Source organism: Hypomesus transpacificus, chromosome 12, assembly GCF_021917145.1.
Source record: "Hypomesus transpacificus isolate Combined female chromosome 12, fHypTra1, whole genome shotgun sequence".
NCBI classification, from domain to species: Eukaryota; Metazoa; Chordata; class Actinopteri; order Osmeriformes; family Osmeridae; genus Hypomesus; species Hypomesus transpacificus.
In genome coordinates this window covers 10,894,060-10,920,588 of record NC_061071.1, presented here as the reverse complement: position 1 = coordinate 10,920,588, position 26,529 = coordinate 10,894,060, and the positions used below count along the sequence as shown (strand labels likewise).

Here is a 26,529-nt window from a genome sequence, read left to right as displayed (position 1 = left end):
GAGGAGGAGAGGGAGGGGAGGAGAGGAGGGGAGAAAGAGCAGAGAGGACAAGAGTGAAACAGAGATGCAGACAGACACAGAAAGAGAGGGATGAGGAAAGAGAGGGTTGAGGAAAGGAGAGAATGTGAATAGGAGTTAGAAAAGAGAGATGGAGGGGGGACGAGTCAGAGGGATGAGGGAGAGAGATAGGAAAAGAGACGAGGGGAGAGAAAGAGCGAGAGAGATAGAGTTAGAGCTTGGTTAGAGTGCTCTGGCTCTGTATCTCATTAACCGGTGAGGGATTGAGAATGGAGAGATCTCAGGCGTTCAGCTCAGAGGGCTGGCAGTGTAACCATTCATAGGCTGAGGATTTAATAGATTACTAATGATTGGACAGAGGTATTTTCAAGTTAGGTATTAGGACCTAAGATAGATTGTTGTTAATACTTACATTCTCACATGCGTGCTTCTGTGGCTCCAACGTGCAAGGATTCTGAATATGAATATGAGTCACTGTGGGGGAGGCGGAGCTACTGGCCCAACAGCCTGGGGAACGGAGGCGGAGCTACTGGCCCAACAGCCTGGGGAACGGAGGCGGAGCTACTGGCCCAACAGCCTGGGGAACGGAGGCGGAGCTACTGGCCCAACAGCCTGGGGAACGGAGGCGGAGCTACTGGCCCAACAGCCTGGGGAACGGAGGCGGAGCTACTGGCCCAACAGCCTGGGGAACGGAGGCGGAGCTACGGGCCCAGCAGCCTGGGGAACTCGAGGTGAGAGGTCGATTCACTCCGGCGTTAGTCACACTGTTGGTGCCGTGGACTGAAGGAGACATGGAGGAAAAACAACAACCCCATACCCACCCTAAAAAGCAACACTGATTCTTCTGAGCTGGTTTGAGTAAGACGTTCTGAAGCTGCAAAGATATGCTGTTATCCATGTGGCCGGGTCCTGATGCAAACACAAGTTGCTCTCACACACAGAAAAGCAGCGTAGGATCCGCTGTCTTTCAGAGCCCGGCTTACTGAAATAAAAGTAATTAATTGGTGTTATACACCAAGGACATAATTATCTTTTCCAGTAACTGGCACATATTTAATTACCAGTAATTGTTCGTGGGCCTTGTTCAAAAGTGTTGCACACCAGTTATAATGTCTTATCCACTAATCCTGTAGCAGATACTCAGTCATTAAGATGTGAGTCAAAGCAGTCATGTACACACAAGAGAGGACTACCCCACCCACCAGGAAGTCTGGGGCTCACACAAACATGCACACACACACATACATACATCCACACAGATTCAGCCACACACACAGACACACAGATTCACACACACACACACACACACTCTCACACACAGGAGCAGCAGAAGGGGCAGGAGCAGCAGAAGGGGCAGGAGGAGCAGAAGGGGCAGGAGGGGCAGGAGGGGCAGGAGCAGCAGAAGGGGCAGGAGGAGCAGAAGGGGCAGGAGGAGCAGAAGGGGCAGGAGGGGCAGGAGCAGCAGAAGGGGCAGGAGGAGCAGAAGGGGCAGGAGCAGCAGAAGGGGCAGGAGCAGCAGAAGGGGCAGGAGGAGCAGGAGGATCAGAAGGGGCAGGAGGAGCAGGAGGAGCAGGAGGATCAGAAGGGGCAGGAGGAGCAGAAGGGGCAGGAGGAGCAGGAGGGGCCAGAGCAGCAGAAGGGGCAGGAGGAGCTGGAGGAGCAGGAGGGGCAGAAGGGGCAGAAGGGGCAGGAGGAGCAGAAGGGGCAGGAGCAGCAGAAGGGGCAGGAGGAGCAGAAGGGGCAGGAGCAGCAGAAGGGGCAGGAGCAGCAGAAGGGGCAGGAGCAGCAGAAGGGGCAGGAGGAGCAGAAGGGGCAGGAGGAGCAGGAATAGCAGCTGGGAGTAGCACAGCCTCGCAGGCAGAAACAGGCACGACTGGCTCTGGGGGGCAGACAGACCAGAGGTAGTGCTGGCTGATTAGCCCTGACGATCGTACCTTGTAATTGCTGTGCATTGACCCCCTCTAGGCACATCCTAGATGTTAGTGGTTTAACCTTTGCAGTCTACAGTGCAGCTAAACTGCCTGAGCAGATGTGGAGGACCTGAGCTGGTTCTCAGGCTCTCTGATCAGCAGGAAAACCAGCTCCAGATTGAAGCTCTTTATTATTATTGTCTCAATTTGGTCTGACCTTTCAGACTGATTTTTACGGCAATTTCTTAAGAAAAAGCAGAAAGGAAGGTTTGGCTGCGATACTTATCGCTGTCCGTGATCGAGGCCCCAAGCGTGGCGTGTCATTTACAATCAGCCCGTTGTTACCTTCCAAACCAACAATCAAACCATCCATCTGGGAATCTATCTCACCCTCAATTTAATCGCCTCGTTATTAAAAGGCACCGTACAGTTGTGTGCTTGTGGAGCCGGTACCAAGGAATGGAACCAGGAGTCCTCGTCCCCACAGGAGGATGTTAGGTCACCAGAGGATGTGAGGTCACCAGAGGATGTGAGGTCAGTGCTGCAGGTCTGTGGACGTCTTGGTGAAAGGGTCGTCGTCAGACAATGCGTCCTGTTATGAATCATGAATCTAACTGACTCCATGCTAGAATGATCTCCAGACGTACAGCTGAAATGAAGAACCCAGCGTGGAGACAGGAAAGCTGGCTGGACCGCTGGCTGGAGTTCCTGGGACCTGCTCGTTCACCTGTTGATGTTTATGTGAGTCTGAATATTCCCTTCTCCTCCTCCTTGTCTTCCTCCTCCTTCTACTGCTCCTCCACAGGGACCCCCCCCCCCCACACACAACTTTCCTCACCTGAAAAGGAGAAGTTGATTCAGATGGACAGAGGAAAGAGAGCCGTTTTCTTTTCATCCCTGGGAAGGCCTGAAGTTAGCCCTCTGCTTGTTAGAGGGCAGGAAAGGAAACTCAATACTGCTGCTGGGGTATTCCCTGAGACGAGAGAGAGAGCATGAGAGAGAGAGAGAGCGTGAGAGAGAGAGGCCTCTAAAGTGGTTCCATGTGACAGACGGAAGCCTTCTATGCTCTGGGAAACCCAGAGGAAACTCCCCTTCTCCCCCTTCCCCCCCCCCCCCCCCACCCCCCTTCCTTACGCACCCCACCTCCTCCACCCTCCACCTCCTCCACCCTCCTCAACCACCAGGTAGTTGGGGGGTACTTGTATAGTTTTGGTGTCCAGCTGGCTAGCCCTGCTGCAGCAGCTAACGTGTCCCAGACTGCTGTGACGGTCGATGCTCCTCACTCTGTCGGACTGCTGTGTAATTAGCCTGATATTGATGAATCCTGATTCCAGCAGGTAATGGCTGGCAGTTCAGTTTCTCTATGCATCTCAGCAGAATGTCTCTATTCATTACTGGGTTTTTCTGTTTTCTGTTAAAGGGGGGGGGGGGGGTTGTGATGGGAGGCGAGGATAAATCAATTTTTCACTTCATGCTCGGGCTCTTTGATAACAATCTGTGAGGAGAGATGTTGGTGCCTTCACAGAGAGCATCACTAGCTAAGCTGTCTTCATGGTGCCTGACTGGTGAGGCTGGTGAGACTGGCTTGGTCCTCACACACACACACACAGAGACACACACAGAGACACACACACAAAGGTGAGGTACGGTACTTTCTGTCCAGCAGGGAAACATGTCTTGGGTTCTAAATGATTGTCTGTCTGTCTCTGTGTGTGTGTCTTTGTGTATAAGCGTGTGTGTGGGAGAATTGTACATGATAGAAAGGTAGCCTGCTTCTGGTAGTTCATTTTGAGCACAACCGTTGTCAGGCACTAGATGGAGATAAGCTTTATTTTAGTAGGCTAAACCAGTCTAGTGCTGAACTCAGGCCCAGGCTTCAATCTCAGGATGACACTTCGTGGACGCTGATGACAAAAATCCCCTCAGTGTTGATGTCGTCTCCTGGTGAGAGGAGACATAATCTACACACTAGGTCAACCCTCACTTAGCGTTCTCCTCCTCCCCCCCCCCCCTCTTGTCCTTCCTCCTCCTCTCCTTCCCCCCCCCCCCCCTTCTCCCCCCCCCCCCCCCCCCCTCTGCCTCCCCCCGTGCATGTGTGTGTGTTTGTTTAGCAGAAGCTGGTTCCTCTGGGTGTGTCCCGGTGCCCTGGGCCTCCTCCCCCTGCTCCCTGCCCCCTGCTCCCTGCTCCCTGCTGGGGTGGGGACACCACTCCAGCCCCAGGCTACCTTTCCAATCAAGGCCTGCGCCAGGCCCACTGATAAGAAGCCAATCAGGCTGGCCCGGGCACACAAGCTAGTCCCCGAATGAAAGAGTTGGAGTGTGTGTGTGTGTGTGTACGGAGGTTTGTGTGCGTGTAAGGAGGTGTGTGTGTTTGTGTGTGTGTGTGTGTGTGTGTGTGTGTGTGAAGGCCTGGGGGTTGATAAGCATGGTGCTAGCACTTTTGACAGAAGCACAAGGCCCATACTCATCAAGAGAAGTGATGCACAGACCAAATGTAAATATATTGTGAATAAAATATGCAGAAATTCTGGTTAGTTGTGGTTTTACTATCTACGCACTTTGTAGAGACGAGTTGATTATTAGAATAAGATTTGTCATATTAAAGCTGAATGTAAATTATACTCATTATTATAACATTACAAATGAACTTAAAACAATTAGAAGGTTTGGATACAAACTGTGTAGAAAGTCCAAATCAAACAAATGTTTGACATTTGGAGAGAGATCCTGCTAGATGTTTTACTCTACAGTGATTGGCTTTGAGTGATACAGAGAGCATGGCTGTCAGCCTATCAGAGAGGAGGAGCAAGATGATCCACTTCTACAAGACTGATTCTTATCTTGCTGTTCAATGTTTATCTATGGTTTGGAAATGAATAGGGTTAGGGTGAGTGACTAGTCACATTCACGTTGGGCATCACGATCTACAGCCATACTTCCATAATGACTAAGTGCTTGATTATCCTGAATGAATCCCTTGACCACAGGAAGACCTGACCTAAGATGCTGTAGTTCACAGAACAGGACCTGTCATGTGCTCCACCTCCTTCAGCAGTGCTTCATGAGGGTGTTTGTGTGATACAATACATCTCAGTGGTCTAAACACCTCGGAGGAAAACGGCCCTGTGCAGCCCGGCCCTCTGAGCCCATGTTTGGGGAACCTGTAATGGATTCTTAAAGCGATGAATGGCTTATAGGCATGACAGCCATGTTTCAGCGAGAAGGGCTTATCCCTGCGCACGGCGCTAAGGATATTAGAGAATCAGCGTAAAGCAGCGTGGAAATGATGACTGGAGCTGAGCCAGAGCAGTGCTGCCACGACAACCCTGGAAATGGGGGAGTGAGAGGGAGGGGGGATTACTGGCACATATGTTCATGATATCCCATCCATTATTTGTATTGATATTACGATTTTTATTATTCATACAATTACCTCGTTGTCAGTCAGTCCATTTGGCCAGTGTTGTCTACTGTGCTGTTACCCTCTAAAGGATCTCCATTCTCCTCTATTTCTCCTACAATTTCATTTTATTTGTAGCATTCTCACCATCAAAAGCGTGTCGGTGTAAGGGTTTAGCAAATGAAGCTCAAATAAAAATGCAATTCAATAAACAATGTTTTTTTAATAATAGATCAACTAGACTCTGAAGAGACGTAAACGTCCTGTGTCCTGACCCCAGCCTGCATAGGCAGGACATGGTAAAGTATGATTTATGTTCAACCTCACCCCCCACCGTGAATTAGAGACCACGGGTCGAAACTATTTTTCTTTGTGGGCAGTAGCATGCTCGTGGCTAAAAAGCGGGGCAAACACCGTTAATCATGTGGGTTGGCGACAGCGCTCCTCAGGGCGCATTAACTACGCGCCCGTATCGACTGGCACAAGCCGGGAGTCTCCTCACCTTCACATTGATTCATCTCCCAGAATTCCCATTCCAACTCTATCAGAGAGAAGACACTGCATTGATCTGTGAGCGCTACACACAGGTGCTCACGCGTGTACCCGCACACCTGAACGCACGCACACACATACAGCTCCGTGGAAGGCATTTCTCACACTGTGTCCTACTGTGTAACTGCACAACTGCACACTGATCAATACAATTTGGTTGGGCTTGAGTGTATCTAGATCATCCATTCCCTACCTCTTCCAATGTGCTGCCTACTTGCATAGCTCATATTTTTGCGGCCGCCCAACACATCCGTTAACTTAATTTGCGCAATCACACGTTTAACAACACCAGGGGAGCCAAACTGTTCGCTTTCACGGCTAAATATATTTGAGCGATCAAAGAAGACAAAGTGTCCATCAGTGCCACAGTAAGCACACATTGTAGAGAGAGGTAACCTGCGTACCTACCACGGCCAGACCTAGAACTCCTGGTGAAGTTAGAAACTTACTTTTAATAACCATATAACAGGTCGCCCTCATGGAGATAACAGGTCTCCCTCACAGAGATAACAGGTCACCCTCACAGAGATAACAGGTCTCCCTCACGGAGATAACAGGTCGCCCTCACGGAGATAACAGGTCTCCCTCACAGAGATAACAGGTCTCCCTCACGGAGATAACAGGTCTCCCTCACAGAGATAACAGGTCTCCCTCACAAAGATAACAGGTCGCCCTCACAGAGATAACAGGTCGCCCTCACAGAGATAACAGGTCGCCCTCACAAAGATAACAGGTCTCCCTCACAGAGATAACAGGTCGCCCTCACAGAGATAACAGGTCTCCCTCACGGAGATAACAGGTCTCCCTCACGGAGATAACAGGTCACCCTCACGGAGATAACAGGTCACCCTCAGGGAGATAACAGATCGCCCTCACAGAGATCTCTCCCATTTCCATATGGCAGATTTTCATTAAAAACTGAGACAGGATACATTACATTACCCATAGGGAACATACATGACAGACCAAGCTGATAGATAATTGAGTATATTATAATGTAGCTAAATATTTTTAGCTAGCTAGCCTAGCTAACATTACTGCTCAAATCCTAGATAGCGAGAACTAGCTTAGGTACAATAGCTACTTTTAGATAAACCTTACCTTTGTAATTGTCGATGTAGCTCGAAACGTACAATTTGAACCCCGTTTCCCTCTTGCTTGAAGGGCAGCAACATAAGCTCCTATGTACATCGTTAATTGTCATTTTGGGAAGACCGGCAGAAGTCCAGCATTTTGTGTTTGACAACGTAACTCCGGAAGTTGTTGAATTGGCTTATGCAATATGCGGAAGTAATGCATGCATAGTGGATTTAAGATTGAAGCAGTAGAATGCAAGTTAAGGTGAAAATGTCAGTTGGTCTTTCCTAAACGTGACAAGCGTAACTATTGGCGTTTCGGTCATGGTGAATTAAAGGCAAAATGTCATTTTAAAATTAGTAAGAATAATAATAATAATTTACCAACTGTGTATTTAAATACCATTTTCATACTTGAGTTTTCATTGGTTTGGTGGCCCATCTGTATTAAACTGGCTAGCGGACTAGTGGGCCGCGGTTAGTTCACATGAGTCCACTCTCAATAATTTTCTTTCCATCATATGTATCTTATGTATCTGGATGGGTCTATCCCCAATATGTATTTAATGCTGCATATCTAAATATATTTCCTACTGCATCGGACTATTTCGCAGTAACTTCGTCGCTTTACTCTGTCGAAAACCACTGATGCGTTTGAAATGTCAGTGACGCATCCGCACTTCCTGTTACAACGTGCAAACATGGCGGCTTCCAGAGGGAGAACAGTGGGATCTCTTATCTGGAGATGTGGGAGTTGCTGTAACAATGGCAACATCGTCTCATCCAGCCTGAGTAGTCAGGTAATGTCAGTCGTTTGATGCACAAGGTCGCTATTGATTTACGAAAATATCCGCCCTGCTTTGAGCGCGCTGTTGCAGCGAGACTGTGAGAGCGTGTCCTTGACTAAGGGTAGCTAGCACACAAGCAAGCTGTCAAACTAATCTCAGTAAGCAGAACTGTATGAATATGTTTGCACTGTGTGTGCCCATTTCACGGCACGAGTTTTGCATACGGTAGTGTAAGATGTCTCGCTAACACACAGTCGAGTTAGCTAGCTAAATAATGCAAGCAGTGAAACATTGTAGTGGTTGTGCTAGCGTCTTCAGCCTGTCTTGCTTGCGCAATTTAAATTTGAATGATATTCATGGACACAGCCGTCTTTGAAATGCTACACTTTAAAAAGGAAGTCTATTGTAATCATATATATATATATATATAGTAGTATGTACTGTAGGAGACCAGAGATATTCAATGTTAAATGTGTTGTGTCCGCGCCAGGTGAAAGTGTTCGGTAGGCAGGTGAGCCTGAGCGCTGCGGTTCACAGGAAGAACCTGGCGGCAGCGGGGCCAGAGAAGTTCTCCGAGGAGTTCATTAAGAAGCAGGTGGAGGAGTTCAACATCGGCAAACGACACCTGGCCAACATGATGGGAGAGGACGTAGAGAACTTCACCCAGGAAGACATTGATGTAAGATAATACGATGTATGATTCTGATCAAGAGACCGTGGGAGCTTTGTGTTCTAGGCAGCTGGAAGGGAAGAGAATCATGCTGGTTTGTGTCTCTGCCTGGTGTCCTATGTAAACTTCTAAACAAACTGAACACTTGTGAATGCAAAGTTCAACAAGTCAACAAGTCCAAAGAGAAGTATTAGCCTCTGAATTATTCTGAATACATTTTAATTGGGAGTGTGTTGACAGTAAAAGGAAAAAACTACAAATCATTTTTTTGGGCATAATTGTGTTTTAAATGAAGATGCTAAAATGCCACATGCAGTTATAGTGTGGTAGCGGTATCGAGTGTGTTGCTCTGGCCTTGCAGGGAGAGCTGTCTGCTGTCAGGTAGCAGCTGTGGTTCCACACACCCCAACCAGCAGGGGCCAGCACTGTGTAATCTGCTATTAGCAACGCTCTCAACAACACACACACACACTCACCAGGAAGTGCACACTCACACTAAAGAGACGCACACTCTTACTGACTCACGGAGACACGCACACAACCTACATGTTTTATTCATTTCAGAAGGCAAAATGCATTATCTCCGATTGTCACCCTCATTTAGTTAAATGTCCCATTCTGCTGTGTTTGGTCCCCAAACTCCCTCCCACGTAATGAAGAGAGCTGTTAGTCCCAGCCTGGATAAGCAGAAGTGACGGCCAGCAGCTTCCAGCCAGAGAGACCAGCCTCTCTTACTATGGAGGGAGAGACTATCCTCTCTAACTATGGAGGGAGAGACTAGCCTCTCTAGCTATGGAGGGAGAGACTATCCTCTCTAACTATGGAGGGAGAGACTATCCTCTCTAACTATGGAGGGAGAGACTATCCTCTCTTACTATGGAGGGAGAGACTATCTTTTCTAAATATGGAGGGAGAGACTATCCTTTCTAACTATGGAGGGAGAGACTATCCTTTCTAACTATCGAGGGAGAGACTATCCTCTCTAAATATGAAGGGAGAGACTGTCCTCCATCTCCACACTAAGCTCCCTCCTCCCATCCCTGCTCTTAGAGCGCTGAGGAAGCGAAAAAAGTTTCCAAACTGGGGAGGGGGGGGGGGGGGGGCTGGCTGGGTGAGAGTGACACCACCTACCTGTCCCCGCACACACACACACACATCATCGGAAGAGACATCCATCTGTGGCCTAGACGCACACACACACACACACACCGGTCCTGTCAGTAGGGCCATCTGCAGGCCTCTAATGACCTGGCAGCGCTGCATGCTGGGCTGAACTCAGGATGAACCATTGCTTGTCCTCTAGTGTACTTCCTGTCCTCTAGTCTCCTTCCTGCTTCCAGACAAAAGGCAGGCAGGAGGGAGTAAGATAGATAGATGTAAAAGGAGGGTAAGAGGGAGAAAGTGTGTGTGTGTGTGGGTTGCAGGTATATTTCTGTGACTGTATGACCATCTGTTAAACTATGAAACTGTTGAATGTTTTATTTCCAGAGGAGTATAGCATATCTCTTCCCCTCCAGTCTGTTTGAGAAGAAAGCAAGACCCCTGATGAAGGTGAGTTCCTCTACCCCTCTTCCTTTCTCCCTCTCCTTTCTCCTCTCTCCCTCTCCTCTCCTTTCTCCTTCTCTCCCTCGTTCTCTCTCTCTCTCTTAAGGATTCCTCCTTGTGGTGTACAGTTAAGTGATTAATGAGCTGCCCGTGTCTTTGTTAACCAGCATCCAGATGAAATATTTCCAAGACAACGAGGCAAGTCTTGTTACCTTCCAAACCTAAATCGTTTTAAAATGACTTTATATACTCTGCACTTATACACCTCTGGTTCATATATCAGTAGATACCAGTGTTAGTTTCTCACAAAGCAGAGCATTTTCTAGCCAATGAGCTTGGTTTCTGTGTCCTCCCTCTAGCTGTCCAATGGGGGGCGGACAGGCGACCTTTCCACTTCCTGTTCTACACTGGAAAGCAGTCCTACTACAACCTGATGCATGTGAGTATTGGCTGTCAGAGTCTCAGCCTCTATCCTCTGTCCCAGCCTCCATCCTCTGTCCTCATACTCACCACCAGCCTCACCACCAGCCTCCATCTTCTGTCCAAGCCCCAGCCTCACTCCTAGCCTCATACTCACCACCAGCCTCACCCCCAGTCTCCATCTTCTGTCCAAGCCCCAGCCTCACTCCTAGCCTCATACTCACCACCAGCCTCACCCCCAGTCTCCATCTTCTGTCCCAGCCCCAGCCTCACTCCTAGCCTCATACTCACCACCAGCCTCACCCCCAGTCTCCATCTTCTGTCCCAGCCCCAGCCTCACTCCTAGCCTCATACTCACCACCAGCCTCACCCCCAGTCTCCATCTTCTGTCCCAGCCCAGCCTCACTCCTAGCCTCATACTCACCACCAGCCTCACCCCCAGTCTCCATCTTCTGTCCAAGCCCCAGCCTCACTCCTAGCCTCATACTCACCACCAGCCTCACCCCCAGTCTCCATCTTCTGTCCCAGCCCCAGCCTCACTCCTAGCCTCATACTCACCACCAGCCTCACCCCCAGTCTCCATCTTCTGTCCCAGCCCCAGCCTCACTCCTAGCCTCATACTCACCACCAGCCTCACCCCCAGTCTCCATCTTCTGTCCCAGCCCCAGCCTCACTCCTAGCCTCATACTCACCACCAGCCTCACCCCCAGTCTCCATCTTCTGTCCCAGCCCCAGCCTCACTCCTAGCCTCATACTCACCACCAGCCTCACCCCCAGTCTCCATCTTCTGTCCCAGCCCCAGCCTCACTCCTAGCCTCATACTCACCACCAGCCTCACCCCCAGTCTCCATCTTCTGTCCCAGCCCCAGCCTCACTCCTAGCCTCATACTCACCACCAGCCTCACCCCCAGTCTCCATCTTCTGTCCCAGCCCCAGCCTCACTCCTAGCCTCATACTCACCACCAGCCTCACCCCCAGTCTCCATCTTCTGTCCCAGCCCCAGCCTCACTCCTAGCCTCATACTCAACACCAGCCTCACCCCCAGTCTCCATCTTCTGTCCCAGCCCCAGCCTCACTCCTAGCCTCATACTCACCACCAGCCTCACCCCCAGTCTCCATCTTCTGTCCCAGCCCCAGCCTCACTCCTAGCCTCATACTCAACACCAGCCTCACCCCCAGTCTCCATCTTCTGTCCCAGCCCCAGCCTCACTCCTAGCCTCATACTCACCACCAGCCTCACCCCCAGTCTCCATCTTCTGTCCCAGCCCCAGCCTCACTCCTAGCCTCATACTCACCACCAGCCTCACCCCCAGTCTCCATCTTCTGTCCCAGCCCCAGCCTCACTCCTAGCCTCATACTCACCACCAGCCTCACCCCCAGTCTCCATCCTCTGCACCAGTCCCCAGCTCCAGCCTCTAGTGGCCCCTGTTCTGCTGAGAGTGGCCTCAGAGAGAGCTGCTGTCAGACCCCATTACACACACCAGAGAGCAGCTGAACACAAGGGGGGGGGGGGAGGTGGGGGGGAGGGGGAGGGGGAGAGATGTGGTGGTGGGGGGGGGGGGGCCCTGACACTGCTATAGCTCCTCTCGATTGAACAAGGAACCCTCTCTTTCCTCTCACCCCCTCTCTCCCCTCACCCCCTCTCTCTCCCCTCAACCCCTCTCTCTCCCCTCACCCCCTCTCTCTCCTCTCACCCCCTCTCTCTCCTCTTACCCCCTCTCTCCCCTCACCCCCTCTCTCTCCTCTCAGCCCCTCTCTCTCCTCTTACCCCCTCTATCCCCTCACCCCCTCTCTCTCCTCTCACCCCCTCTCTCTCCCCTCACCCCCTCTCTCTCCCCTCAACCCCTCTCTCTCCCCTCACCCCCTCTCTCTCCCCTCACCCCCTCTCTCTCCTCTCACCCCCTCTCTCTCCTCTTACCCCCTCTCTCCCCTCACCCCCTCTCTCTCCTCTCACCCCCCTCTCTCTCCCCTCACCCCCTCTCTCTACCTCTCTCCTCTCACCCCCTCTCACCCCCTCTCTCAACGTTCACTCCTCCCATCCTCTGTTTTCCCTCTTGGTTGACCTTGGGCATCTCCTCCGTAGATAAGAAGTGTGTGTTTATGTGTGTTTGTGTGTGTTTATGTGTGTGTGTCGGTGTGTCAGGAAGGCACGCCTCCCATGTGCCCTGCAGCAGAGTGCCCCCTGCTGTTGGTTTAAATATGTTTGGTTCTGGCTGCCTCTCTCCTCCTTCCCTCTCTTTACCCCTCTCTCTCTCCTCCTTCCCTCTCTTTACCCCTCTCTCTCTCCTCCTTCCCTCTCTTTACGCCTCACCCCTCCTTACTTCTTCTGTCATCCTTCTCACACACTCTCTCACACTCACACACTCTCTCTCTCACACTCACACACTCTCTCTCTCACACACACACACACACTGTCTCTTACACACACACACACACACACACACACAATCATTCAAACTAGATCTCTTCTCTGTGGCTGGCGTCTTGTATGAGCTGGCCCTGTGCTATTCTGAGGCGCTCTGCCATGTTGTCAGGCTAGTGTTCTCCTCCATTCCTCTTTTTTCAGATTTTCTATTACCCTTTTTCTGTGATGAAAATTGCTTTTTTTCTTGATGTTTGCTTTCGTGGCAGAGTGGTGGTGGATTAGAGGCACTCTATCAGGAAGGAATTAAACATCTGGGGAATAATTGACGGGGAAATGAGTTCTCACACCCAGGACTGTGGCTCAGGGACGTGACCCGAATGCCTGCCCCTGTCTGTCTGCCTCTGTCTGTCTGCCTCTGTCTGTCTGCCTGCCTCTGTCTGTCTGCCTGCCTCTCTCTGTCTGCCTGCTTCTCTCTGTCTGCCTGCCTCTGTCTGCCTGCTTCTCTCTGTCTGCCTGCTTCTCTCTGTCTGCCTGCCTCTCTCTGTCTGCCTCTCCCTGTCTGCCTGCCTCTCCCTGTCTGCCTGCCTCTCCCTGTCTGCCAGCCTCTCCCTGTCTGCCTGCCTCTCTCTGTCTGTCTGCCGGCCTCTCTCTGTCTGTCTGCCGGCCTCTCTCTGTCTGTCTGCCGGCCTCTCTCTGTCTGCCTGCTTTTCTCTGTCTGCCTCTCTCTGTCTGCCTGCTTTTCTCTGTTTGCCTCTCTCTGTCTGCCTCTCTCTGTCTGTTTCTCTCTGTCTGTTTCTGTCATTGTCTGCCATCCCCCAGCATCTCTCCTCAGCCTCAGGGGGGGGTGGGTGGCGATGAGGGGGGGGGGGGGGGGGGGGGGATGGGGTGTGGGGGCTACGGGGGGCAGGGAGGGAGGGGGCCAGGGAGTGTTGTATGTTACAGCTCCAGCACCTCAATTCAATTTCCCCACCTAATTAAATCCAGCCAGGGATGAGGACAAATATGGCATCTCCTCCATAACACACAAAGGGGTGTGTGTGTCTGTGTGTGTGTGTGTGTGTGTGTGTCTGCGTGTGTGTGTCTGCGTGTGTGTGTCTGCGTGTGTGTGTGTCTGTGTGTGTGTCTGCGTGTGTGTGTCTGCGTGTGTGTGTGTGTGTGTGTGTGTGTAGGACACCTTTGCCAGGGTGCTGGCTGCAGAGAAGCAGCAGGATCGCCTGAGGGCCAGGAGTCTGCTTCCAGAACCATCCAAAAAAAGGTGAGTGACAACAGTGTGTTTGGGAGGTATGCTCTGGCATCCTGTCTGTGTGTAGGGGAAGGGGGGTGTGTCTTGACTAAAGGTGTGTGTGTGTGTGTGTGTGTGTGTGTGTGTGTGTGCGTGTGTGTGTGTGTGTGTGCGTGTGTGTGTGTGTTGACAGCTCTCTGGGCGGTAGCAGGTGGCTGTTTAAGGAGGAGCTGGAGGAGCTGCTGGTGGAGACCATCTCTGACTACGATGTAAGAACACTGCTGCCAATGCTGCTTTGCAATGTTATTAAATGCTGCTTTCTTTTTAACCTTACTTTGACAATTCTTGCTCTGATTTAACCCATAGTCAAATAACTGTAATTCTATTTGTATTGGCATTATATGGTTCATGCTAATACACTGTTTAGTTTCTCATCTTCCTTTAAACCATAGGATAATTAGTTTAGGTTGTTTGGCCAATATTTAACCCCCTACAGTTTACACTCCAGCTAGCTTTACACTCCTGCTAGCTTTACACTCCAGCTAGCTTTACACTCCTGTTAGCTTTACACTCCAGCTAGCTTTACACTCCTGTTAGCTTTACACTCCTGCTAGCTTTACACTCCTGCTAGCTTTACACTCCTGCTAGCTTTACACTCCTATTAGCTTTACACTCCTGTCAGCTTTACACTCCTGTTAGCTTTACACTCCTGCTAGCTTTACACTCCTGTTAGCTTTACACTCCTGCTAGCTTTACACTCCTGTTAGCTTTACACTCCTGCTAGCTTTACACTCCTGTTAGCTTTACACTCCTGTTAGCTTTGCAGCTGAATAACCTTACTAATGCTACAGTTCACTCTGTCACCACTAGATGGTATCGCCAAGCAGAAATTAATGAAAGAAGCAGTTGAGGCTGTGTCCAGGCAATGACCTGTCTGTATGTGTGTCCCTGTGTGTGTGTGTCTAGTACCAGCGTTTCCTGCAGCTGGTGATGCGTTTGCAGGAGAGAGGCAGCAGCGCTGAGGAGGACTTCCTGCTCAGCCTGCGTCGACGCCTAGAGGTCCAGTCCAGCCGACAGGAAGTACCTGCCCTGCAGGTGGATGAGCAGGGCCACTCATACAGCACTGCTGAGGGTACACACACACACACACTCATACAGCACTGCTGAGGGTACACACACACACACAGCACTGCTGAGGGTACACACAGTCATACAGCTTGAAGAACAGTATCGTGACCCAGACTGAATACATAATTTCCTGTGTTTCAGGAAGGAGGAAGTCAGCGACGGGCTCGGTGGTGCTGACAGACGGAGGCTCCGGTGATGTCATCATTAACGGCTCCCGCTGTCACCACTACTTCACTGTCCTGCAGGACCGGTACGCTGGGGTGGAGCACGATGTGTGTGTGTGTCATTCTCCCACTCTAAGATGCGAGTCTTGTTGTAGTTCCAACAGCAGTGTTGAGAGCTCTGGCTGTATAATCTGTTAGAGGAGGTAATTACACAGGTGAACGAGTGTGTGCGTGTGTGTTTGTGCTGTCACTTCAGCCCAGTGCAGGACTAATTGGACAAGAAGGGTGATGTTCGACTGTGTCAGCACATGTCTTTCAGCCTGGGACACTGCAACACACACTAGACACACACACTAGACACACGACACACACTAGACACACAGCACGAGGCACACACACACTAGTAAGTATAAGCTTGTCTTTCTGATTCTTGCTGAGTCAGAAGACAGTTGTGTGGCTGTAACACTGGCCCCTCCCCTCCCCAGAGAGCAGCTGATGTTCCCCCTGGTCTTCACGGGGGTGTTGGGGCGCTTCGACATGCGCTGCAGCGTTGCCGGGGGCGGCCATTCCAGCCAGGCAGGGGCGCTGCGTCTGGCCCTGTCCCGCGCTCTGCTCAGCTTCCTGTCCCAGGGTCAGGTGGAGAACATGAGACAAGGTGAGCACTTCCTGTACCAGGGCCAGGTGGAGAACATGAGACAAGGTGAGCACTTCCTGTACCAGGGCCAGGTGGAGAACATGAGACAAGGTGTCTACTTCTACTTGAGGATCGAAGTGCTTTGAAACAAGCCAGGAGATGTTTGATATTCAGGCCTCCCTATCAGTGCAGACAAATAGACTAGAAGAACACAAGATTCATACTAGATATAAATATTTAGTATGAAGAAGACTAATATAAAAAAAACATATACAATAAAATGGCTTAGTGAGACAGAATCACAAGGTTGAGAATCCCATGTACAGAAATGACGCTTCAGTTGGATTTGTTTAGATTTTCACTTTTCTGTCTCTTGTCTCCCTGGGCAACCTCCCCCCTGTTGCCTGGCAGCCGGGCTGCTGACCCCTGACCCCAGAGTGAGGGAGAGGAAGAAGCCAGGACAGGAAGGAGCTCGCAGGAAGTTCACCTGGAACAAACGCTGAAGAAGGAGGAGGAGTGAAAACAACAAGAAAGACAGAACAATGCAATGTCTTAACTAGACTGGATCTACAGACCATTACTGATGATTATCACCTGTGCTGATGGACAATTTAAGAAGACAGTTCATTGAAACGTCCATAATAAATGTTTTGCTTTGTCAAACACGTGGCTGAAGTGAGACGTACCTGCGTGCACCCGTCTGTCATGTGACGACCTATCTCACATGTTGTAATGTGCTTCCGCCGCCACATGAGGGCGCTATACTACAGAGACTGGCGGCCGCTTACACGTGTTAAAAAATAAAATACTGTTTTCCACAGAATGCTGGAGTTGCTTGGTCTGTTTTATGGCCAACAGGAACATGAACGGCACTAAAAAAACCAGTATGACGTTTTTCGAGATGCTTCCATCTTCCTTAACTGTTTGTTACCAGAAACGTTCCTGCCGTGTTGGACACGAGCGCTGTCCAGGTGCTGAAAAGCCGGTAAGAACGTTTGCTCATGTGACATGGGCTTTCTTGTCTACAGACGAACTGGACTCCTGTGAAGGAAACGTTAACCACGGGGTGGGGACAGTTAATTTGAATGTCATTTTTATGTTTGGTAAAAATAAACGTTTTCCTGAGTCTTACATTCGTCAGGTTTGTTATTGCGCCGTCTTGCTGCTCAGCGTCGTAGATAATAACGTTTTACCAGAAAGATCTTAACAAGATTACTCCGCCCACACATGTACAGCCCTTTTCCGGCCAACGGAATACCTATTTGGTGTGTGTAACATACAGAAGAATTCCGTTATTTAAAAATGGTGCCACACCAATACAAATAAAAATGGATCCGCCTAATCCTGTTGCTCACCTGATAACGGAAGAACTCGCAAATTGCCCCGTTTGGGAAATGGAGATGTCCTAGTATCTGATTGGACGATTGGACGGCATGCTGTTGATTGGCACATGAGAACGCGAGGCACCAGCTTACAACCGAATTAACGATTCCGAAATCACAGTGAGAGTCACGGAGGGTAGCTTACCCCGTCCTCCATTTCAGTGAGAAAAATCTAATATTTATTATTCCAGTCATTCTTGATGGATGCTGCGGTGCTAACCCTTCAGATGATGACTGATGTCGACTGCAACAGCAACGCCGTTAACGCAGAGCTCGAGGTGGTGAAGTTGCAGCAGCTCGTTCGGAAACTAGAGAAGCAAAACGAGCAGCTAAGGGCGAGCGCGAGCGCGGTTAACGATTGCTCCACGAGCCCCCATATCCAAACCACCTCACCAGCCTGCATACTAGACAGCAGCCCCGTCCCGGGGGGGTACCGTCTCCCGCTGACAGCCCTGCTGTGCCAGTCCTCCTTCTGCCCGGCGGACGATTCTTTCCAGTATTTTCTTCCGCATTCCGCTGCTGATTCCACGGTTGAAGCTCAGGGCAGTGAGGGCGAGCCCACGGTTCTGGACGAGGTGGCGCTGCTGGATCTGGATTCCATGTTCTCCCTTGACAAGTCTGAAGATTCCTGGTAAGGTTGTCCTAAACATTGTATTTGTAGGCAACTCATCCCTGCGACAAGTGAAACATGACGTGTCGTTAATTCATCGAATTTCTAAGATGGGCTACCATCTGCAATCAGTGTTTTATTTCCAGTGTTTAATTGGCGTTCAATTTAAAAAAAACTTTTGAAGCTACAAGTGCGTGAGCTTATAACCACACCACGTGATTGAGCCTGTGAGTGATGCAATCTATTAACAACAATACACAAGCCGTTTAGAAGTCTAATGAAACAATCTTATTCAAAAGCAGCGGCACAGGAACTAACTTTATATAGGCCACAGTCGCCATCACAGTCGTAGTCAGTCACCACTCTGAGAAACAACATGAACATGTAAACATGCTGTTTGGTTTGGGCAGAGCCTGTCAGTCAGCTCACCTCCTCTACCTCTCACCTCCTCTCCCCCCTCCCTTCAGGTTGTATGTGTCAGCTAGGGCCAGGCCGTGGCAGCGCCCCCTGCTGTCTCCCCTGCAGTGGTGCAGGCAGGTGCTGGACGGGCTCAGAGGGGAGGGGTCCAGACGCTCCCGTTCTCTCAGGCAGGCCCCAGGTACGAGCACACACCTGTACACCTGTACACCTGTACACCTGTATACCTGTATACCCACAACTTACCTGTACACCTAGAACAGGATGTCCAATCATTTAAGCGCATGCAAGGTGTGTGTGTGTGCGTGACTTGATATGTCTAAGCAAGTGAAGGAGGAAATGATACTTACTAGCGATGGGATGACATCTGTGATAAAACCATCCTGGTTAACCTAAGCACGCTAACACTATGGGCCTGGTCTGGGACAAAAGCAGGTTTTCTGACTCTGCTGAAACAGCTAGGGAGACAGCCCCACTGATGCTGGAAGACGAGTAGTTTGGTTTCAAGTAACTCATGGAACATCTTTAAACTGGAGGAGAGATGGAAGTGAGATGATCAAGTACAGTCAGAGCTTGGGAAAGAAATGGGAGGGAGGGAGAAGTACAGAGAGAGAGACGGAGAGAGAAAGAGGAGAGTGCTGACAGGGTAGATGACTGAGGTGGTGTAACCATCTGACAGGATTAGTGAGGTATAACTGTCCAACTCCTGTCTATTTTAAACGGCTGGGGGAAGGACATGATCTACCTGCCAGACACAGTCACATCAGATGACACAACACTGTCTCAGTCTTTAGACAGCCCCCTCCTCCTCTCCTCCCTGTCCCCCTCCTCTCCTCCCTGTCCCCCTCCTCTCCTCCCTGTCCCCCTCCTCTCCTCCTTCTCCACCTCCTCTCCTCCCTGTCCCCCTCCTCTCCTCCTTCTCCACCTCCTCTCCTCCCTGTCCCCCTCCTCTCCTCCCTGTCCCCCTCCTCTCCTCCCTGTCCCCCTCCTCTCCTCCTTCTCCACCTCCTCTCCTCCCTGTCCCCCTCCTCTCCTCCTTCTCTACCTTCTCTCCTCCCTCTCCACCTCCTCTCCTCCTCCTCCTTCTCCCCCTCCCCTCCTCCCTCTCCACCTCCTCTCCTCCTTTTCTACCTTCTCTCCTCCCTCTCCACCTCCTCTCCTCCCTCTCCCCCTCCCCTCCTCCCTCTCCACCTCCTTTCCTCCCTCTCTACCTCCTCCCTCTACTACTACCAGGTCCGGTCGCCATGGTAACCGTCTGTACATGAAAGGACTGTGTTGTTCCTTGATGCCAAGCAGCTTTGCGTCTCCCTGACAGCCCCCTCTGTCTCACACACACACACACACACACTACACACACACACACTACATACACTCACACCGTATAAAGGGACATTACGTACTTCTTTTAGCAGCTGTATATTAATGCTCTCTATGACCCTAACCCTATCTGTGGGTTCTTCCTCCTTCGTGTTTACTCTGCTTGTGTTTGTCCTCTAGTACATCTCCTCTCTCTGACAATCGCTGATGAGGAGTGTGCATGCATGAGTGACTGTGTGTGTGTGTGTGTGTGTGTGTGTGTGTGTGATGCTGCTCCTGGTGCCGGTCTGGGATGAGCTGGATTGAGCTGTGTGTGTGAATGCAGCCCAGTGTTTCAGTCTGAACACAGATGTGTGTGTGTACAGCAGATGTTGTTGCTGCTCTATGACTCTAGAGTGAGGTAAGTGTACGTGAGTCAGAGAGCACTGACTGCAGTGTGTGTGTGTGTGTGAGCCAGGTCAGCACCCTTGTTTCCCCCATCAGTGCCACACACAGCCCTGCCACACACACACACAGCCCTGCCACACACACACACAGCCCTGCCACACACACACACAGCCCTGCCACACACACACACAGCCCTGCCACACACACACACAGCCCTGCCACACACACACACAGCCCTGCCTCACACACACAGCCCTGCTGACCGGTGCTCGTGGGTTAACATAATCCACTCCTGGGATTATTTTCTATGGTCACGTGGACATAATCATGCATACCATTCACACTCTGGTTACTTGAACTGAGTTTACAGATCAGTTAAAATTATATCAGATAACAATATCTCTCTCCTCCAGAGACAGTCATACATCAGGAGTAGATTAGAATGATGTTGAAACACGGATATCCAGGGTTCTCCATAGTGCTGTGAGTTGGTGCATGGCACTTCAGGCAGACATCTCCATATTATTAGGTACATCTCCATATTATTAGGTACATCTCCATATTATTAGGTACATCTCCATATTATTAGGTTCTACATGCACCAAACTTGGTCTAGTTACTCACACCAGTCCCTTCAACGTGCAGTAAGAATCATTTGATGCTGGGATAAAAACAATTCTGTTTGCTTGTCCGTCTACCTTTGTTCCCAAAAAATGGCCTGATATTATCTGAATCCATGTGACATTTGCTTGAAAAGAGCAGACATCTCCATATGATCTCAGGTTGTTCATTGTGATCAAAAGAACACAGAAAATAACACACATGATGGCAGGACAGACCCTTTGCATGTTAGGGGAGGGGGTACACATTATATCAGGTCAAAACACGGCCTCATATCATCTGTATCCTAGTTAGCCTGTGTGTATCCTAGGGAGCCTGTTTGAGTAGAGATGGCATGCTAGGATACTGCTAACAAGTTTCAACCATGCTGGTCACACGATGGAGGTTCAGTGTTCAAGGATGGTTGAAATATGAAGTGATGCTTTGTTTCCCCTTTCAGTTCCTTCCCCTCTCCACCCCGTTCTCCTCACCTCCCTGAGTCCCATGGTGAAGGATCCTGAGAGAAGTCCCTCCTTCCTCCCTCACCCCACCAGTAAGATCCCTGACCCTCCTGGCTCTGCCCTCTCCTCCTCTCTTCCTCTTTTGTCATACAAAATTCCATAATGCTAGTGTTTTAAGTGTCTGTGTTTGTGTGTGTGTGCAGATGGTCTGAGCGCTGAGCAGGAAGCAGACTGTGTCTCCCTGGGTTACAAGCTGCAGGACCTGACTGATGTCCAGGTGATGGCTCGCCTGCAGGAGGAGAGTGAGTCCCCTAGTAACCATAGTAACCCTAGTCTCTCTGGTCTCCCTCCCTCTCTCTCCCTCTCTCTCTCTCTGTCTCTGTCTCTCTGTCTGAGATCAGAAGTAGCTAGTAGAGCCATTGTGACAGTGTTCCAGAGTTGAGGACTGGTCTGTGTTTGGTGGGAACAGACCTGGCCTCAGCTCCAGCTGATTGATGTCTGACTGGTGTGAGAGCTGTGGTGGGGGTGATGATGATGTCACTGTGGTGGGGGTGATGATGATGTCACTGTGGTGGGGGTGATGATGATGTCACTGTGGTGGGGGTGATGATGATGTCACTGTGGTGGGGGTGATGATGATGTCACTGTGGTGGGGGTGATGATGATGTCACTGTGGTGGGGGTGATGATGATGTCACTGTGGTGGGGGTGATGATGATGTCACTGTGGTGGGGGTGATGATGATGTCATTGTCTACCTGTCCAGAACAGTCAGATATCCAGAGTGCAGGTGGTTTGGTTTCAGGGCTTCTGAACTTCCAGGAAGTTGTTCTCTCTGACAGTTTCTCTGTTGTTCCCTTCTTAACATGACCTTTTATTTGATTACATGTTAACTACTGTTTAACTCACTACTACATTGTTTCAACATTTTTTGCTCACAAGACCTCCGAGCTCATCGTTACTTCAGCTTCATTAACCCCAGGAGGTGACACTAACGGTGTGCATGCGTGGTGTGTGTGTTTGCCTGTGGGTGTGTGTGTGTGGGTGTGGTGTTTGCCTGTGGGTGTGGTGTTTGCCTGTGTGTGTGTGTGTGCGCTCGTACCCCCCTCCCCCAGGTCTCCGTCAGGACTATGCCTCCACCTCCATCACTCGGAGCAGCTCCAGTTTCTGCTTCCAGTTCAGCCAGCAGGGAGAGCCCCACCTGCAGGGGGAGGAGGAGGAGGAGCAGGGGTCCAGGAAGCCTGGCCTTCCCCACTCCCACACGTTCTCCAGCCTCCCAGACTGGGTTAGGGTAGACTGGCGCAGAAGCATCCCCAACCCCCAGTGCCCCTCCTCTGGGTCCTCCCAGCCCAGCCCCCCCTCCAGCCCCTGCAGACCCCAGCAGCAGGCCTTCAGGCCTGGGTCAGGTGAGCAGGAAAGGCCCAGGCTTCTGCTCATGGTCATTGAAGGCCTACATGTTTCTTTCAGAACTGAAATATGACATCTCTCTAAATGTTTATCTACTGTATATATTAACGCAACATTTGACAACTGTCCTCGATGACCTCCATGTTCCTGCAGCAGCCCGGGTCCTCTCAGCAGATATACACATAATAGATATCCAGTAGATATAGATCTATGTAGAGGATATCTGGAGGCTTAGGGGCAGAGCTGACAAGGGACAACTAACAGGATAACTTGAAATGTTACGTTCATGCAGAATTCAGATTTTCCTGTGTGTGTGTGTTCCTTCCTGTTTAGATAAGCTGCGTCGGAGCATGCCCAGCCTGGTCAGAGTTCCCAGCATGCCTAGTGTGCCCAACCCACCCAATCACACGTGCTCTCCTCCTCAGCTCAGGAATAGTCAGAGCTTTGACTCGTCCAATGGGCTGGCCCGACTGCAGGGCTGCAGTGAGTCCCTCCCCCCTGTGTTGTCACATGTAACAAACAAACACCACATTAAGTAAACATAGCTCACACATGCAAGGCTAAACTATCACAGCACCACCTAGTGTCTACTGTACTGATGGCACAACTTTACATAGTGGATACTGTACTGTACGGATGGCACATCTTTACATAGTGGATACTGTACTGTACGGATGGCACAGCGCCACCTACAGGCCTCTACATAGAGTCTCCTATCTACTCTACAGAGCAGTAATGTGTGTGTGTGTGTGTGTGTGGCAGCATCCCCGGCCCAGAGTGTTGGCAACTTTGGGGTGTTGTCGCGGCAACCCCTCAAAGCTACGGCGTACGTCAGCCCCATCGTCAAGGGTTCCGTTGCCATGCCAACCTCCGCCAGCCTGCAGTCTCTGATCCCTAACAAAGCCACGCCCCCTCGTAGCTCCCTGCCACGCCCCGCCTCTTTCGTAGGCTCCGCCTCCCGCAGCAGGACCAGCCAACCAGCACGCAGGTAGGCCACAAAATGCTATTTTACATTTTCATATAAACAATATGAATTTTTTTTTCTTCATAAAAACAATATACCATTTTAAAAATACAGATTAGAAAAATACACATTTAGAACACACGCATTCTAAGAACTAATTCGAAGGGTACACTCATTCACGCTCAGACATTTACATGGGTACAGTTTTGGTTTGCTTTCAGCCATGCCTTAAGCCTAAAAGTGAACATTAAACTCAGAAATGATCTTAATCTCTGTGGGCAGTGAGTTCCAGAGTTTACAAGCCCTGAAAGAAAAGGCTGATGTACCAAAAGATGTTCTGCGCTGTGGGATTTTACAATTTTGGTTTAAGGAGCCCCTTGTCACTCTACCGCTTTTTAATCTCTGTACAGAGATTAAATGTGTGGTGTAGCTCATGTTGTAGGTTTGTTGGTTAGAGGTGCTATAGATTGATCTGTATTACACAGCCACAGTGCAAAGTAACCACATCTCAGCTACCAGGCATCGTGCATAGTAACCACTTCCCACATCTCTGCTATATGAACACGTATTATTATCATTATTTAAAGGAGGTCTGATCACCATGGTTATGTTCAGAGTGAGACTGTCTATGATCTGTGTTGGGTGACTGTGTTTGGTACTGACTGTGTTGAGTGACTGTGTTTGGTACTGACTGTGTTGGGTGACTGTTTGTGTTCATGTCCAGTTTACTGACGCCTCCCAAGAGCCTGTCGGCCCTGACTGCACTTCCAGACAGGAGCTGGAGAGACGGCTGCTACTGACACAGCCAGGAGATGCCCCCCCTGCTGGACACACCCAGGAGATGCCCCCCCCCCCCCCTGATGGGGTCAGGGTTTCGGGTTAGCCACCTCTGCACCTCAGGGTGTCGACCTGCCTCCTGGTGTTCAGGAGGAGATGAGAAGGACTGACAGACACAAACGTTTCAGGACAAACAGGAGGAAAGACATGGTGCTAAACACTGTTTTAGGTGTGGGGATCTGGACATGGCACCTATTTACAGGCAGGGTGTGTGTTTGGGTGTGTTCTTGTGTGTTTTCATTCCACAGCTGTTTAATTCAGCCTGCACCTCTAGGTCTGCGCCTTGGTGCAATGTTGTGCAATACCCCCTCTGGGCTCCAGCTGACCTGAGACCTGTTCATACTGGGCTACAGCTGACCTGAGACCTGTTCATACTGGGCTACAGCTGACCTGAGACATTTTCATACTGGGCTACAGCTGACCTGAGACCTGTTCATACTGGGCTACAGTTGACCTGAGACATTTTCATACTGGGCTACAGCTGACCTGAGACCTGTTCATACTGGGCTACAGCTGACCTGAGACCTGTTCATACTGGGCTACAGCTGACCTGAGACCTGTTCATACTGGGCTACAGCTGACCTGAGACCTGTTCATACTGGGCTACAGCTGACCTGAGACATTTTCATACTGGGCTACAGCTGACCTGAGACCTGTTCATACTGGGCTACAGTTGACCTGAGACATTTTCATACTGGGCTACAGCTGACCTGAGACCTGTTCATACTGGGCTACAGCTGACCTGAGACCTGTTCATACTGGGCTACAGCTGACCTGAGACATTTTCATACTGGGCTACAGCTGACCTGAGACCTGTTCATACTGGGCTACAGCTGACCTGAGACATTTTCATACTGGGCTACAGCTGACCTGAGAGCTGTTCATACTGGGCTACAGTTGACCTGAGACATTTTCATACTGGGCTACAGCTGACCTGAGACTTGTTCATACTGGGCTACAGCTGACCTGAGACCTGTTCGTACTGGGCTACAGCTGACCTGAGACCTGTTCATACTGGGCTACTGCTGACCTGAGACCTGTTCATACTGGGCTACAGCTGACCTGAGACCTGTTCATACTGGGCTACAGCTGACCTGAGACATTTTCATACTGGGCTACAGCTGACCTGAGACCTGTTCGTACTGGGCTACAGCTGACCTGAGACCTGTTCATACTGGGCTACAGCTGACCTGAGACATTTTCATACTGGGCTACAGCTGACCTGAGAGCTGTTCATACTGGGCTACAGTTGACCTGAGACATTTTCATACTGGGCTACAGCTGACCTGAGACTTGTTCGTACTGGGCTACAGCTGACCTGAGACCTGTTCGTACTGGGCTACAGCTGACCTGAGACCTGTTCGTACTGGGCTACAGCTGACCTGAGACCTGTTCGTACTCTCCTAACCTCAGATGTTCTTTACTACTTAAACTGATTAATAATGATGCTTTCTCCTGGGGGAGAAGCAGTAAGATGCTGCTAAAATTAAATCTCCCTGTTATCAGGGTGTATTAGGTTGAATTTTTACTAACTAGATTTGTGTTTGTATATACAAACAAAAACATATATTTATTATTGATACTATATTAAATAGGAAGGAGCATTGTGAAAATGCTTATTGATGCAATATTCTGGGTTTTCAATATGAAGCTCTGGAACCAAATAAGTGTGTTTTACAAAATGTATGACTAACACAAGTGACTAAGTTGTTTTGAATTGTAACACTTTTTAAACGACAAAGATTTAATAGTGTATGGAATATTTGTAATTGTTGCACCAGTAAAATGAACTGAGTTTTTATTTGATTTGTGATTACACGTTCTGTTCTTGGTTTGAGGAGCACTGAATGGATTGATTATGATGAATTCTTGTAGCATTTGATCACATTGTGTTTGAAAGGGTTATGGGTGTTAAAAAACAGTCTACTTAGATTAGTTTATGCCACATTTCAGAATCTCACCCCAACACTTTTTGTTACTATATTTAATTGAAAGAGTGTATATGATCTCAAAGCAACTTGAATAAAGATTTTTAATACTTTCACTTTTATCTTTTATGGAAGCCTATTTTTTATTTTATTTATCACAAAAGGGAAATGAAACAATGGAGATTAATTACTTGGATATTAATTCCCAGATTATTTTCTAACACCTAAAATACATCTTTATCAGTTTTATGTAAGTATTATTTTAGGCGGGTTCTATGGTTTTAAACGATTAAGGGAAATAACGTGTTCATAAATATTACGGCGATATC

The 26,529-nt window shown here is 49.7% G+C and overlaps 2 protein-coding genes across 4 annotated transcripts; both read left to right on the top strand.

Moving 5' to 3' along the window:
* Positions 1 to 7,636: 7,636 nt before the first annotated feature.
* On the top strand, positions 7,637 to 16,715 carry mrps9 (mitochondrial ribosomal protein S9). Of its 3 annotated transcripts, none has more exons than XM_047031525.1 (11): positions 7,637 to 7,756; positions 8,235 to 8,423; positions 9,903 to 9,965; positions 10,127 to 10,157; positions 10,319 to 10,398; positions 13,914 to 13,999; positions 14,160 to 14,235; positions 14,933 to 15,098; positions 15,236 to 15,344; positions 15,744 to 15,913; positions 16,304 to 16,715. In XM_047031525.1, the coding sequence occupies exons 1-11, from the start codon at positions 7,658 to 7,660 to the stop codon at positions 16,393 to 16,395; spliced, it is 1,161 nt and encodes a 386-aa protein (XP_046887481.1). In that variant the 5' UTR covers positions 7,637 to 7,657; the 3' UTR covers positions 16,396 to 16,715. The 3 variants fall into 3 exon arrangements, with proteins under 3 accessions (XP_046887481.1, XP_046887483.1, XP_046887482.1); XM_047031527.1 differs by having other exon boundaries at positions 15,236 to 15,366; XM_047031526.1 differs by lacking the exon at positions 16,304 to 16,715 and adding an exon at positions 16,004 to 16,276 and having other exon boundaries at positions 15,744 to 15,958.
* A 752-nt stretch (positions 16,716 to 17,467) lies between these two features.
* On the top strand, positions 17,468 to 25,558 carry LOC124474948 (SLAIN motif-containing protein 1-like). Its single transcript, XM_047031416.1, has 8 exons — positions 17,468 to 17,905; positions 18,352 to 18,482; positions 21,066 to 21,158; positions 21,270 to 21,368; positions 22,180 to 22,470; positions 22,805 to 22,954; positions 23,234 to 23,459; positions 24,160 to 25,558. The coding sequence occupies exons 1-8, from the start codon at positions 17,475 to 17,477 to the stop codon at positions 24,233 to 24,235; spliced, it is 1,497 nt and encodes a 498-aa protein (XP_046887372.1). The 5' UTR covers positions 17,468 to 17,474; the 3' UTR covers positions 24,236 to 25,558.
* The last annotated feature ends 971 nt before the right edge of the window (positions 25,559 to 26,529 follow it).